Source organism: Struthio camelus, chromosome 17, assembly GCF_040807025.1.
Source record: "Struthio camelus isolate bStrCam1 chromosome 17, bStrCam1.hap1, whole genome shotgun sequence".
In the NCBI taxonomy this organism is placed as follows: Eukaryota; Metazoa; Chordata; class Aves; order Struthioniformes; family Struthionidae; genus Struthio; species Struthio camelus.
Window position 1 is genome coordinate 8,413,157 of NC_090958.1, and position 16,016 is coordinate 8,429,172.

General features: G+C 40.5%; 1 protein-coding gene across 19 annotated transcripts in view; it reads left to right on the forward strand.

Moving 5' to 3' along the window:
• The window catches only part of DEPDC5 (DEP domain containing 5, GATOR1 subcomplex subunit), a 50,259-nt gene that overhangs the window by 7,371 nt on the left and 26,872 nt on the right, over window positions 1-16,016 (forward strand). For 10 of the 19 annotated variants that reach the window (XM_068911795.1, XM_068911793.1, XM_068911801.1 and 7 more), the window contains exons 10-24: window positions 512-573; window positions 2,133-2,202; window positions 2,853-2,925; window positions 3,710-3,813; window positions 4,104-4,178; window positions 5,012-5,146; window positions 5,624-5,685; window positions 5,785-5,858; window positions 7,090-7,159; window positions 7,703-7,739; window positions 8,453-8,573; window positions 9,129-9,352; window positions 10,870-11,073; window positions 11,599-11,734; window positions 13,421-13,518. In XM_068911795.1, coding sequence (XP_068767896.1) covers window positions 512-573; window positions 2,133-2,202; window positions 2,853-2,925; window positions 3,710-3,813; window positions 4,104-4,178; window positions 5,012-5,146; window positions 5,624-5,685; window positions 5,785-5,858; window positions 7,090-7,159; window positions 7,703-7,739; window positions 8,453-8,573; window positions 9,129-9,352; window positions 10,870-11,073; window positions 11,599-11,734; window positions 13,421-13,518 — 1,545 coding nt within the window. The remainder of the gene's footprint in view (window positions 1-511; window positions 574-2,132; window positions 2,203-2,852; window positions 2,926-3,709; window positions 3,814-4,103; window positions 4,179-5,011; window positions 5,147-5,623; window positions 5,686-5,784; window positions 5,859-7,089; window positions 7,160-7,702; window positions 7,740-8,452; window positions 8,574-9,128; window positions 9,353-10,869; window positions 11,074-11,598; window positions 11,735-13,420; window positions 13,519-16,016) is intronic. The other 9 variants (XM_068911798.1, XM_068911800.1, XM_068911807.1 and 6 more) reach the window with 1 other exon arrangement.

Sequence of the window (16,016 nt, forward strand, 5' to 3'; positions counted from 1 at the left end):
AAAACCCTATGTTAGCCCTGGTAGAGTCAGCTAGAATTGTTAAAATTTTAGCAGTTAAGAGTGTGAGTGACTTATCTGTGTCATTGTCCTATTTTTTTCTGGCTTAATTCTTTAATAAACCCCTTTACCACTTCCTTTGACCATGTGTTTAGGCATATGTAACTGGGCAGCTATTCAAAACTGAGCAGGGGATCAGTATCTCTGAAAGATAGTACAGATGCTTTCCCAGCGTGTTGCCAACACGTTGGAATAATGAATGTAAAGGTCAGATCCCTCTGACAATATAGTAGTCTTGTTTACATCCTCTGAAGCATGGCCTTGCTTTTTCATCCTTTTTTGTCATCTTTGCCTCAGAAATATTAACATTGAGTAGGCACACAGCAAGTTATTCTGCTCTGATTCTAATAAAATTAATTATCCTAGAATCTCTGTGTTAAATTTACCTGGATCCATGAGTGTACGATTGAAGTAACTGCTGCTGTTTGATGCTTTAGAGATGTTTACTTTGCAGGGGACCTGTACTTTGAGAAAGCTGTGAATGGTTTCCTTGCTGACCTCTTCACAAAATGGAAGGTAAATAGCTGCTTGAGCTCATCCTGTTTTGAAAGAGCAAGTCAGTGTCATCTTAAACAATGAGCCCTTTGATGTGCCGGTTTGAGGAAGACCCAGGTGCTGTCAGTCAGTGCTATGGTTTACAGGACTCAGCATCAGAAGAGTGGTTACTGCAGGTCTGCAGATAAATTATATGTGCTGAGTAGTTCCAATACTTATCTGTTGCATCTACTGTATGTGCATCATGCAATTGATTTGTTCATGTGCAGGGGGTCTGACTGGACTGATGTCATCAAATGTATAATGTAGTTGTGCTTGTGCTTGTGTAATAATGTACAAGTGTGATTTACATGATTTTATTTGTTCCAGGTCATCTCAGTTCCTCATATTTCCCTGGTACTGTGTGTAATCTGGTTAATGCTGCCATCTTTTAATATGGGGGGTCCAGGCTGTAGTACATGGGCCACTGGAAGTGCAAGCTACTTGAAAGTGGGGTGTTTTAAAAAACAAGCAGAAAGCCTCACTGTGTCTTCTAACTGAAAAACCAAGTGTCATCTCCTGTGTCAGTGCATGGCCTGGCTCTGAGCCAGGTACAGCTCTGTCAGCAATGCTGCGTTAGAGGAGAGGGAGGGTGGCATTGGAGGCTGACACCCTTTCAGCCATAGAGCTATCCACCAAACTGCCATTGGTTTAAATGAGAAGCATAGCAATACCCAAGATGAGGCAGATATGAAATCTGCAACCTAAATTGGAAGTATAACAGACATGGCAAGAACCTGAAATCCTGAGTGTATAGCATGTATGCAAAGTACAAATCGCAGTGGTATAAAACATCAAGTAAAGCAGGAGTGTACGCATCAGATTTGTCTCATTTTCATGAAGTTTTTTGACCACTGCAGTTACTAGGACCAATGCATGACGTGTCTATAAAAGGTCTGTTTTGCGTTTAGTATTAGTATGCCATGTTGGGCATGAGCTGAGCAGATCCAGGGGTTCACTCGGACCAAGGCTATTCAAGTTTTCCCTTTTGAGGGGATGGCCATTATGGTCTTTACAGCTTGCTAACTGCATTGCATGCGTTGGCACTGTAATTGTTCTGCGAAGTCTTAACTTTTTGTTTCTCTGAAATTGTTAGGGCCATCTCTTTCAGCATTGACAAATAAGAATATAAGCATTGTCATAAGAGAGTAGGTTTATATAATCAAACAAATTGAAATAACTGTGTGTGTGTGTTTGTTTTTAATCCAAAAATCTTGTATCCTGGCAACTACAGAGAAGAGTCACTTTAGAAACTAGTAGAGAGCGCTCCTGTTAAACGTAATGTAGCCTAGCAGAATAGGATCTTCAGGTCAGAGCATTATGTTATCTCATAAAAGCCTATGCAGCACTGATGCAGATACCCAGCAGTCAGTTTTGTTTCTGATTACCTTTGATCCTTGCTGTGAGGGAGAGAGGGTGCTACTATATGTGTTTCTAGATTATATATATATATATGTGTGTGTGTGTGCGCACACAAGCAGTTTTCTGCTGAGTGTGACCCTTGGGTTTTTTTTTTTTTTTCTCCTATCCTTCCTTGAAAGGAGAAGAATTGTAGCCATGAAGTGACCGTGGTTCTGTTTTCTAGAACGTTTTACGAAGCAAAATCTATAGGTAAGTAAATCCCATAACCTGTCTCCTCTTCTCATGCAAGTTGGTCACAGGCTGGCAGTGATTTTTGCAAATGAAGAAGGGTCATTCTCGTAATGGTTACTATGCTTTCATTAGATGTAGAACGCAAATGGAATATTGGTCAGGAGGGGTTTTCAAGAAATACGTGTATTACTTCAGCTTCTATAAATTTTATGTTGCTGTGATGCAAAAGCCTGAATTGATTTTTATGGTTCCTATAAATTGTTGTCCTCCTGTAGAAATGGAAGGGAGAAGAGGAAAAACTCGGTGTTTAATTTGGAGAGAAAACTACTCTTTTGTAATCTCCTCAATCAAGTATTCCTTCAGCAGCTTTCAAAAGCTATTTCCCCCCACCCCCGATGTATTAAGTCCCTGTCCAAACGATTCCGTGCTAAGCACAATGGTTACATGACCATTGTTATGCAAATACTGTAGTGAAAGCCTTGCATGGAAGAATATTTCCTCATCATACTCACATTCCTGTCATATTGTTTTAAAAGCAATTTAATGTTGTGGGAGAGAGAACTTTTTTTTTCTTTTTTTTAATGGAAATAACTGTTCCTTACTAGAAAAGGCAGGAACTTTTTCTACACAAGAGTGCAGGGTGATACTTGCTTTTGCTTCTATTTCAGATGAGTTTCCTGAAACGCAGCGTGCGTCAATTCGGCAGGACCACGAGGGAAGATTTTATGAAGATTTTTACAAGTACATCTTCCTTACAGTTCTCCCACCTTTTATCTCACAGTGTATTTGCAACCCTCATTTCGAATATCCAGTTATTAGCTGTAGTACCTTGGAAGGAGTTAGTATTGTGAAAAACATTTATGTCTGAAAATGTGAGCAAATTGATGAGTTCTCACCATGCCATATGTAAATGCACACCCGTAATTGCTAGATTATTCTTCTACTCATAGGTGAGTGTATTATTGTCTGCACTTTATGGGAATTGCCAACAAACTTAAGTTCTGTAGTGTTAGTAGTAGTTTTTATGGCTTGGCTATCTTTCAAATCTTTACTTTCTTGAAGCTGAAGAACAGATGGTACCACTACTGAAACTGCAAGTGTTTGCAGTTAGGTGCTAGAGCTTTTTGGCTGATGGTCACAGCAGACACAGCTATTGAAGCTGTTGGTTGATCCTGAGCTTGGACTTGTTCAGAATCTTACTGCTTTTTGGAACAATTATGTTATGTGATACATAAAATTAGTTGTCCATTTTACTGGAATTCTATTTGGAACAGGCTTTAGTGTAAAAGCTGTCAGAAGCAAGAGATTAAACTACTCGAGGCTGATGTGCCCAGCCTTGTTTGCGCATCTTAATGGTTGGTACAAATATGTAGTAGTTATAAAGTACTGCCGAGCAGGAGGAGGTAGAACTCATCATCTTTTGTGCATTCTTTTTGCTGTAGCTGTAAATTGTTCATCATTTCTCATTTTCTCATCTCATCATCAACTTCCTTTCATGATCCTAATTAAATTCTATTCTATCCAGAGTTGTGGTTCAGAATGAGAGACGAGAAGAATGGACCTCATTGCTTGTGACCATTAAAAAACTTTTCATCCAGTATCCTGTGCTGGTACGACTAGAGCAAGCAGGTACAAGTAGCTCCCTCCCCACTGCTTTTACCCTTTTATTTGAAAGTTGCCTGTAAACTCTTAGTCTCAGTTGGAGTTTAGTGTTTGCAGTACTTAAAAGTGCTTTCCTGGATAAGTTATTCTGCTTGTATCTCTCTGAGAGCCAACAAATACCAATTTTGCCTATAGGTTGTACTACCAAAGCAGTTCTGTTTTCTTTAACAGGTAGTCTATATAAAGATGATTTCTCTCTCTCTTTTTTTTTTTTTTTTTCCCTCCTTCTCTCCCCAACCCTCCAAATGCTTGTCCAGAGGGCTTTCCGCCAGGTTACAATTCTACCTCAGCACAAGGGAACTACCTGGAGGCCATAAATCTTTCATTCAATGGTAAGTTGTGAGCAGTGGATAAAAATATGCAGAGGAGGAACGATTAAAGCAGCTGTCAGTAAATGGGTGTGGACTCCTGCTGCCTGGCGCGTTTAACACAGAGAAGAGAAGGAGAATATTAAGTGGTTAAATTGTTATTTTCTGCTTTCAGGAAAAACTGTTCTGTGTCTCTGGAAAAATTGGCTGTCAGGCTCAGTTGACTGAGTATTGAGTAGTAGAGTCTTCAGGAGACATTTACAGGGCCTTGTTAGGGTGAAATTTTTTTTTTTCCTAGCAGTTTGTCTGTGTGGGAACCTCTTGGAATAGAGGCTGGAATCTATAATTTTGGAAGCCTTTCAAAAGCAGATGCGATCAAACATGACAGTTGAAGTAGATCTATCTGTTTAGCAGGAAGATGGATTTGATGAGCTGGAAGGGATCGCCAAAGATCTGCTTTTCTGTAATTCTTTACATCAGATATCGTTCCGTCACCTTAATGGCTGCTAATTACTAATTACTTCCATGGGAGAGAGTACATCGTGTTACTTAGTCTGATTAGTAATCAGATTAAGGATTTTTTTTTTTTTAAGGTGAAATAAAGGAAGCACTGAGCATATGAGGAAAAATATTCCTATGCATGCATCTATTTCTCATCTTTTCTTCTCCTCTGCTCTTGACTCATCTCTCTCCTATAGCTTTATTGGTTGGACAAGGCTGTGTACAAGTCCCCCCATGCTTGTGCACGCTTTGAAGAATCCTGCTTAATATCACTATTCATATGACATTGCTCTCTGAAAACATCCACTATCTTTTTCTTGTAAAGGATATGTGTATTCCATGGCTTTTTCTTCTAGTGTTTGACAAGCATTACATAAATCGGAACTTCGATCGGACTGGCCAAATGTCTGTGGTTATCACACCGGGCGTGGGTGTGTTTGAAGTAGATCGGCTCCTTATGATTCTAACCAAACAGCGGATGATAGACAATGGTAAATAACTTGCAATACTGTGCAACTTTTATAAATGCAAACAAGTAAATTTTGGAAAAGCTCTACTTCCTTTGTTCTGAAAAAGTGACTATTATAACCTAGGTACTCTGGAAAGAGGTATAAGACAGCTGGAACCAAACTTTGTATTGAAATGGCAACATTTTTAGAGAACTGGCAGGTAGTTAATTTCACATGAGTTGGAGACAGCCGAGTACTTAATCAGTCCCATCAGACCTTCCCCTTGAAGAATAATTTTGTGTAACTTATGTTTAGAAGAAAAGCTTCCTATATCCCCACTTGGTGCTATCTGTTTGCAATCATATCATGGGATTGCTAACTAGTATTTTCATTATAATTGCATCTTAAAAATCTGATATGAATACAATGTGGGGCTTAGCTCAAATTCCAGATCTGTTTTGTCTTAGCAAGTCAGTCCTGCTTGGTGTGTAGCTGAACACTTCTGTTCCTCGTTTATAGGGATTGGTGTGGACTTGGTATGCATGGGAGAACAACCACTGCATGCTGTTCCACTCTTTAAGGTAATGGAAGCTTCTTTTCCCTTCTCTCTGCTACTGGTAAAAATGTTACTCCCTTTGTGACTAGCTAGACACAACTAATTGCTGTACTTCCTTTTCCAGCTCCACAATCGCTGTGGACCGGGGGACTCCAGGTTGGGTGATGACTACAACATCCCACACTGGATAAACCATAGGTGAACCTAAGATTTCTGAGGAAATACCAGCCTTTGCTATAAACCTTTGTGTTGTGCTTTTCTCTGTCTAGATCTGTTGAATTCTCTCTTTCTTGTTTTGTTGTTCATTTCCTCTGCTCTGCTTGTGAAGCACAGACAGCTATCGCAATAGCCTTGCAGAACTAGGGGCATTCTTGCAGAAATCTGGGCATTAATGCAGTGTACCAGAGATGACAGGGTAATTTGCAGGGGGAGGAGTCTTGATCTTAAGCCTTCTTCCCAGCTAACTCATGTCTAGCCTTGAAATATGCTCAAAGAAAGCCAAGAAGCTAAACATCTAAAATACAGTCACGTCAACGAAATTGATTACCAATGAAAACAAATACATCACAAATGAACAGTTATGGGCAAAGAAAATGTGTATACAGGGATAAACGTTAGCATAGTTGCAGGAAACACTGAGGCTCATAGTGTAACGTCCCTTCACTCCAAGACCTGGTAGATTTTCTTTCTGTTAAATGTAGAAATGGGAGAGGAATCCAAAGAGATCAGAGCTGAGAATGAAAACTACTCCCAAGGTCCCTGTTCTATTGTAGCATTTTTTCTCTTTTAATAGCTGTTTTTTCTGCAAGTATTTATTGTCTAACTGTCCTGGCCAACAATCATTCACGGGTTGCTTATACCCAAGGTTTTCAGGTAGCTGGAAGCTGTCTGATCTTTTCCTTAGGTGAAAATGGCATTTGAAGGCTTATAACAAGGCAGGCTTTAAAAAAATGTCGATGACAAGAAACAGGTCTGAATACATAAACTGTTTGAAATAGCTACTTAATGCATAAACTATTGAGAAGATGGGAGGAGGTCCTTAGTTGACAAGCAACTAGGTAAGTCATTACAGTCATGCAAATTAGGGAAAGAATCATGTCAAATATGCAGTAATGTATAGATAGTGAAAGTTGGTATCTTTCTGTGAAAAGAGAAAGTGAACTGCGGAATGCAAAAGTTAGCACATTAAAGAGAGATCTAGACTGAGAGCGTATGGGAATCAAAGGCTTGGAGTTTGAGAAAAGAGTAGCTTCTCTCATATTAACCATCTATCAGTCTCTCATATAGGTCATCTTCTGCAAGAAAGGTATTCCCTTTTCTCCATCGTAGCTCGAATTCATGGTCTGTGTGTGAAGTAGCTGACCAACCCTCATACCTACCGTGTTCGCTTCCTAGAAGACAGCCGAACAACCCTGTTTTTCCTTTTCAGTTTCTACACATCCAAAAGCCAGCTCCTGTGTAACAGCTTCACTCCACGGATTAAGTTGGCAGGAAGGAAGGTACGTACATTTCTGATTATCTTTTCTTCTTATGAGTTAAGCAGATAATAACTTTTCTTAGCCAGGCATCAGAATCCTTCTAGCAATGTTAGTACTGGAACAGCAGAAACTAGTTTCTGTGTTAAAAGACAGTTTACTTGAGGGATTGTGAATGAGGGGCTCATTTGTATGTCTGTCTTTTTTAGGATGAAACTAGTTGGGAATGGTTTAGCCAACCTTAAAATTAGAGTTTAATTTTGTAACAGAGAACTCTGTAGTGGGAAGGAAAGGAGTCAGTGAAGGTGTGCTTCACATTATGGATTGTGACCGAGTATTAGTATTTCATATTTCTTAACTGTAGACTAAAGTGGTCTTTCTGCCTCGTTGAGTCAGCAGGATAAACTCAATTTCTACACTAGATACTGATGCTTGATCGCACCAGGGGGATATTTCCTTAGAACATGCTGACTTTCTTTCTTTTTCTCCCTCTTTCTCTCTAACTCGCTCTCTTTTGTTGCTGTTGGTGCGCGTGTCACTTTGCACTTGCTGCGTTGGATCCTCCAGCCACTGGCTGAGAAAGCAAAAAATAGCCGAGACGCCTGTGAGTAATTCTGTTCTGGAATGACCTATCCCACTGATTCCCAAACTATTAAATAGTTTCAGTAAGATAATGACACTGCAGCAAAAACAGTATTGCTGAGATGCTGAATGGGATAATTGTTGCAGAAAACTGTCAAAACCAGATAGTTGTTATCAAGGATGCTAGTAAACATGTATGAATTACCTTCTCGGCAAATAGAGGGAGGGGGCAGATTCTATCCTGGCTGCTTGTCACCTGGCTAGAGGAATAGATGGTGTCATGCTAGTGTGCAAGAAGTACTGCTTGTGGGAATGGGAGAAGAGGACGTTGGGATGTTGTTGGTACTATGCCCACAAAAAGAGTGGGAGAGGCCTGCATTCTCCTGATACCTCATTTCAGAAGGTGTGTGTGCTTTTATGTCCATTCTTTTAAAGATACTTTAAAATGTGCAATTTCCTGTTTGGAATGTTTGCATCTCTTCATACAAGGATTATTGATTTAATATTCAGATATAATGGGGGGATTGTATGGGGGAAGATAATTAGTGGCTCAGGAACTGTGATTCAGAGGCTTTGAGCTAACGCATCTGCTGTAGCTGTTCTGCTCATGAGATTTTTGTATGCAGTTTCTTTTGGAATAGGTACTACTCTCTGTGGTGAGTTGGATGCTTCTAACTTGCAGACCTTGAACAACATTCTTGAAAGGGGTTCCAGTATTTTATGGTTTTATTTCAGCTTTAGGGGCACCAAAAGATGCTGAGAATGCCCTGCCTATCCAGGTAGATTATGATGGCTATGATGCCCAGGTGTTCAGACTACCAGGCCCGTCCAGAGCACAGCGCTGCACCACTTTCAGGTAAGATGCTTGTGAGCGTACTAATTCTAGAACAGCGTAGTGGGATTGATGAACCTGTTGTAAAGTATTCTACGGCTTTCCTTCTATTAGACGTACTGCCTAGCTCTGAGGAAGCTGTGTATGTGGGCTCTTGTTCGCTTGAGCAGCTGGTAGAAATCCACACTGAAAGATGCCAGTACAATTTAATGTAGTTAATATAGTTTCTCTCTAGCTCTGTTTTTCTAGCTGTGTAGGTTCAGATCTAGTATCTCTTACACCACATCTGTATCACCAGCTTGGTGTGGTATCTGTAGAATCGCATAAAGAGTTGCGCATGCTCCTTTCACAGTCATTGTGCTGGAAGCATTTTAGTGCTATGTCCCTGTGTAGTATGATGTATAAAAGGATACAGTATCTGCATAGTAAAAAATGGTGATAGCTTCTTTGTAGCCTCCTCGAGCTCATCTATCCAGTACTGAGTCTCTTACATGAGTTGGAGCCTGTTGGAGCCCCTTGATAATCCAGGAGTTAGTTAATCTCTCTTTCATATCACAGGACATGTCTTTTTATTTTCAGCAGATCTGTGAGGGAGAGAGAAAGTCGTACCAGGAAGAGCTCTAGTTCCTATGATGTCTCCTGCAGCCCTTCTCTGCAGAGCCGCACACTGCCCCCAGAGGAGGTGAGAAGCCAGGCTTCGGATGACAGCTCACTGGGCAAGATCTCCAACATCCTGATGATCCCACGACCTCATCTGCACCAGTATGAAGTCAGCAGCTCTTTGGGCTATACCAGCACCAGAGGTCAGCCTGAGGCAGATGGGGAAGTGTCTTAGGTGGTGAGAGGGGAGAGAGAAGATGGAAGTTAATGTCGGCCATGGCCAGGCCAGCACAGAGGAGATGGTGCTCGCATTAGTATTCCCGCTATAGCTTTTCCACAGCTCTAAATATGACTGGGTGTGCATTTTCCCTTCATTATCCTTGTCCAATTCCCTTGCATGTTTTTTTACTGGCTTGTCCTAAATAACGTGTCCTGACACTGATTTTCTCATTTCCCTCATCTATTACCTTTTCCAAAATTTGACTGTTCTCCTGTGCCCCTCTGCAAATGTGAACATGTCCAGGTAACTTTTTATTATCCAGGTCACTTACAATCAGTGAAATGAAAATTTGCCGTAGTAGTGAGCCCTGGGGGACCTGCTTATAACTTCTTTCTATTAGGATTTATTGTCATTAGCAGTCACTTTCTGGATCCTTCCTTTTGGCAGCACACCAGTTCTCCTCCAATTGCTTGATAGTCTTTAAAATTAGTTTGCTGTCTCTGAGGGCTGTTTATACCTTTTTTTTCCCCCCCTCCATGCTGTATGGCACCTCTAACACTGTATTTGTCCTGCTGCAGCAGTTGGATTTACTGGTCTGTAACTGCTACGAGACAATGAACTTCACATTCCATTTGCCCTTTGTGTATTCGTTCTCTTTCAGTTAATATACACATAGGCAGTCTGGTGTTTGTTACTCCTTTACTCTGAAGGATGGCCTTGTATCCCAGCTGAAGTGTGCAGCTGGGTGAGGACATGTATTGGATAAAACTGGTGGGGAGGGAAGGGTCAGAGTAAGAGGGATTTTTCACTTGTCCTGATTGGCAGGACATGGTGGTAAATGAGACCTTCCCCTCTCTGGGGTTTCCATTTGTTGAACAAAGCAAATGCTACTTAGTCATCTGGCTTAGTTCTTCCTCTCCTATTTCTAAATAACTGCACATCTGCTCTACATTGGATAGTAATGACTAACTGGTAGCTTTTGAGATCGTGTGTCCTGTGTCTGCTGGAAATAATCGTGTGTTTCAGTGGTCAAATCTGAATGTTACAAAAAGATATGTATTACTCAGGTGTGCTTCCTGCTCTGTCTTTGCCTTTGTTACTCATCCTGAAGTTTCTGGTATGTCATGTCAGTCTTCTGTTTTGATGATTTCTCAGGAATTCTCAAAGCTCTGAGTAATTCTGCATAGGTCACATAGCCAGTAGTTTCTTTATGGCTTAATTTAGTATAAGGAGTCACAGTGGACACAATGTTGTACTGGCAGGTGAAATTGTATTTTTTCTTATCTGGATTCAAATTTATGTTGTAACTTGGATAACGGATTGAAATTGCTTTCAGCCTCTCTCCCTATGTACTCTCCAGCTCTCTTTATTCCCGCTTACCCTGGGGATTCTGCATGTCCCTCAGCAATTCGTTCTGGGGATTCTGTATGTCCCTGAGCAATTCATTCTTTTGCTTAGCCTCTGCGTGATCTCACACTAACTTAAAGTTATGTTTTCCAGACGTCCTTGAGAACATGCTGGAGTCTCAGCAACGTGATTCCAGTGCCCCTGGGAGGTTCCATGTTGGCAGTGCAGAATCCATGCTGCACATTCGGCCCGGTGGTTATACACCCCAGAGAGCCCTGATAAACCCCTTTGCCCCGTCCCGCATGCCCATGAAGCTTACATCGAATAGGAGGCGCTGGATGCACACTTTTCCTGTGGGTAAGTCTCTGATAGCATATTAGCCTGCTGTGACTTCTTGTCCAAACATTAGCACAACAAGAGAACCAATGTGAGCTCCAGTGTTTTGAAATACTCTGCACTGTAATATAAACTGAACTAGGAATGGATAGGCTTTGATAAAGCAGAGATCCTCTTGGAAATACTATCGTCTTTTAGTAAACTTGCAACATCAGATACTGTGGAACAAGCTTATAGTAGATGGAGGCTGTGGAAGTGAATCATTGCTATGATTTGGGTTTGGCTTCCAGATGCTGAATTGTTCGCAGATTCATTTAGTGCTTTGTAAATAGGCCTTCCAAAATGTTTAGAAGAGTACTGTGTTTCTGTGGCTTCAGAAAAGATGCCAGGGGTTAATGTCTTTTGAAGATTTCCCAAGTATGTTTTCTTAATTTCCACTAGTTAGTGTTGCCTGTGCTGTTAATGAAAGAAAGCTATGAGCAAATGAAAAGAACTAAGGAAACCAAGGCAGATGAGATGATTAGTGATCAAACTGTAACTGTGTAGGTCCGTCAGGAGAAGCTATCCAGATTCATCATCAGACCCGTCAGAATATGGCAGAAATGCAGGGCAATGGGCAGCAGGATTTGACACATTCCTCTGCTGAGCTGCTGGAGCTGGCTTACCATGAGGCAACTGGGAGGTGAGGTCCTCAGGATAGCTCTGTGCAGACTTCGTATAAACGTTCCTTTTGCTTATAGTTATCTCTGTGTTAGAGTAAGACAGTTGCATGTTGTGTTTGTAAGTTTAAAGCGTTGTGTCCGTGCTGTGTATGCAGTATATGCATTCGGAGATACAAAGCTCTTTTGGCAAATCTGGAGAAAGTTTACCTCCCCTAATTTGGGGAAGGTGGGGTTTCTCATGGAGAGTTTGAGATGCCTGAGCAGTACAACGCGTCATTGATGGGATCGTTCAAAATTGCCTTACCACTGCCTGGGCTTATTATCCCAATAGCTATGACCTTCAGCCCAGAACAGAACGCTTCTAGCACGGGGTATAGCTTTGTCTCGCAGCAACTGTTTAGCAATTTCAATCCTGTCCATTCAGTTCTGTCTTGCCCGTGTTAGTAAGAAATGCATCTGTGGCAAACATCGGGGTGGACTGCAAATGAAAATATCTGTGTTCTTAAAGCACAAGCCTTGGTCTGTATTGGGAGCTTATATATTGACCTGTTGGCTCTGAGAGGGGAGAAAGATCCCAGTGTTTTGGAAGGGGGAAAGCAGTTTTTACAGTGAGGGAGATTGGGGCCTTCACTTCATCTAGCTCATCTGTCAAGCTGCTCAGTTATTCTCCAACCTCCACTTATTCTCTTACCTGCTTTTTATCCGATTATTCTTTTTTGATAACATGTTGTCCATGTTTTAACTCCCTTATTAAAGGTTGTTTACCAAAAGCGTTTTGGTAGCTTAGGCAACTTTAGAATTGCCAGTAAGTTAATTTCTTTCATCATTAGTTTTAACAGGTTTTTTCCTGCTGCATATTTCTTTCCTCTTGCATGCTTGTAAATGTTCTGGTTATTTACTGCCTATAAATGTCAAGGGTGACTGAGGTTCTAGCCAAGATCCTCTCCTTCTTCAATTTCCATTTTTTTTTCCCTTGCTCTCTTTGAGCAGTCCTTTGGGACATCACATGGCCTAATTATTCTTCCATGCATTTTTTTTTTTCTTTCATAGGAAAATTATTGTCTTGTCTTATATGTTATAGTATCCTTTGGGATTCTCTGATTTCTTTCCAAGCTGCATAATTTTAATGTTTTATCGTCCTCACCAACTTTTCACGCTCCAGTTCTACTTTAAATAAAAGGATCTATTGCCTTTTTATTACTTCATAAGTACATCCTAGTGTGTTAAAATTTCTAGTCATTAACATCAGTCTTTTCTGCTGTCATATTCTTGATGATTGTCTTTCTGGATCACTTGCATATCTCTGTGGGTGACACGATCATCCAAAGCAATTTGCTCAGTCTGGAATGTTTGTTTTCTACACCATGAATTCAGATCTGTAAATAAGTAACGTAGCTTTATTTCTCTCCTGGGAGGCATATGAGTAGCTTGCACCCCACCATCCTGTGAAAATACTGCATTGGTCATTGCTAGAGGCAGACCAAAACGATATGGACAGAAGCCCCATAGTGATACAGCCTTTTCTGTGCTGCTTTTGTGCCTGTTATGGTCTCTGGAAACATCATTAGGAGCATGTTTTCACCAAAGGCTCAGCTGAGATGGCAGGCTGATTACTTACTTGTTTATGGGGTCTTATTAAAAGCAAGGAATTAGCTTGAGTGAGGAAAGTGTTTCTGTAAAATACAGGCTGTTTTGTTTTTCTTTAGACATGTCAGCTCTCGTCATCCAGGTGACAGTGCTTCTTTCCTGAGCTTCGGGGGAACAGAAGAGTACTCTAATGGTCTGACTGGTAGCAACGGTGCAGGTAATAAAGCAATGGTAGGGCATGGAAAATGGGAGAAGAGGCCCGTATTAGCAGTGACAAAATAATAGAGCCCTAAATCATGGAAAGTGGCTGGACCAGGGGTTATGAAAAATAAATAATAATGGAAGAGCAATTTTCAGCTTTTAGTGATCAGTTGATGCTCTTACTTGGACTTCTTGGTATGTTCTGTTTTTTGTGTGTGTGTGTGTGCATGTGTGGGTTTTTTTGTTTTGTTTTTGGTTTAGTTTTTTACGTCTCTCTATTTCTCTAGCAATGTCTTATAAAGCTTTAGTATCAGGAAGAAGCTGGTTGTTTACATCTAAGAAGTTTTCGGGCAGTTGCTTAGTTCCAACAATAGCAAGGCATTAACATCCAGACCTGAAAAATAACTAAATTTGAACTGGTATTGTTCAGAACTCTTTTTCGGGGGGGGGGAGTTGCCTTAAGGTGTCACCCTTTGGATTAAGAAACTTGTTTGAATATGTATTTTTAGATATACAAGTTGATGGAGAGAACAAAGTTTGGTCAAATCTACGTTTTGAGCTATTTAAAAAAAAAAAAAAGGTTTTATTTTATATGGTAAATTCCGAGATGTAGTATTTTCTAGCATTTTTAGTCATTATCCAGCAGAGCACTTTCTTCAGATTTTAAGCACTTGAATGTGGCACTGCTTATACAAAATGTTACTCACACAGTCCAAAATATTTAATCACATTTCTGAGATGTTAGGACACGTTTTTATGCATTCAGTTAAAGATTATTAGTGGTGTGTGTTTTACACAGAGATCTGGATAAGTAGAAATTTTTCAAAACTTCATTTGAATCCTATGCGTGGAACAATATGCCACACTAAGCATTCTGTTATGTTAGTTGTCTGCGGGGTTTTTTTGCAGCATACCTTCCGATTTGATGCCTGTATTTTTTAGATAGGATACCTGGAAACAATTGTTGATCTTTTGGATGATGACATTTGAGACTTCTGTTCTTTTCTCAAAACCAATTTAAAGATATATTTTTTTTTAATTCCCCCTTCTAAAATATAGTTGGAGGAAAAGAACTATGCTTTTCCCCTATCCTCACACCTTGCAAAACCAGAAAGGAGTTTTGTTAGCAGACTTGTTTTGATTATGTCTGTCTTGTCTAGTTTTTAAAGAAATCACTTTAAAAGTGATTTCTGTTCTGTTGTTCGTTCTGTGCGTTTCATTTTAATGCGTTTTATTTTCTTGCTTTACTTTTTTTTGCCTTTCAGATAGACTTTGTTCTGGCAATTGTTAAACTTCTTTTCAGCTGCTGGATATAATTTGGACAGCGTAGATGCAGAGAATATCCTGGCAATAAACATACTTGCATTTTGTAGAAGTCTTTCACATCTGCAAATTGCCTATAAATCATGGATATGGTGGAAGTTAATCTGCGTCTGTCTGTCTTTGTGGAAGTCGTTATGAGCACCTTCCCCGACTAAACGCTCCCAGCCATCTGCAGCTGCCACAGTGTGACTCAGTGATTTGCCTTTTATTTCTCCCTTATGACTTGAGTCACCTATGAAATGAAACAGGCTTTTTTTTTCCTCCCAGAATATGTTTTCTCAGTGAGTTTGATTGGTTCTTCTCTGCTGCCTGCAGCATGTTTTGCTGCAACATGTGCTTCACAGTGACAAATTACCCCATCTATTTACACTGACATTCAGCATGCTGTCGCTGCTGTCCCGCAGATGGTAGTTGGCAGTTCGCAGCACATAAATCTTGCTGCAGTTCCCTAACTAGATGGCAGATGGCATCAGAGTAGTTGGTGGAAGATGAATGCCAATTTGATGTGTCGTCTTGTTCTGTTGTACTGGCATGGTGGCAGAAGCAGATACCCATCCTTTCTGTTAGTAAACACGACTTAGAATAGCAGCTATGATTTTGATATGTATTTCCTGGATAAATCTACATAAGCCAGTTTTATAAAAATGGCTCCTTTACATGTTCAGAGGCCTCCTGAAGTTTGCATTTTGATGTATGCTTTTTAAGCCAGCAAATTTCCTTGTCTCTTCAGCTGCTCATTTTCTCTCTTGTGCCAGAACCGCTGTTTATGCAGCTACATACGTACATGCAGGACCAGCTCGGGGAACTGATCCAGCTGAAGAGTGACTGGGGTTTTTCTTTCCTGGGTGGATTGTTTCACTGTAACTACACAGACGTGTACGCAAGTACAGCAGAAAGATGCGGAACAGGGACCGGGAAGAAATGGGCAGAGGGTAGCGTGGTGTTGTGTAGGCTTAGTGTTCCCGGAGCCATACGTTCGGTTTTTGTTCTCCAGGTTGTCTAACAGGCTCCTTAGAACCAGTCCATTTGACAATGAAAAAATCAGAGTCTTTAAGTCCTAATCAAGACTTAAATGTAATTTTTCATTAGTCTAAGTCTATTATTAGTCTTTGGCTTAGCATAAATCACTAACTGAATTTTGCTGAAAAGCAGGACGTTTCTTCAATAGTTATCATTTTATCTTCTTTTACA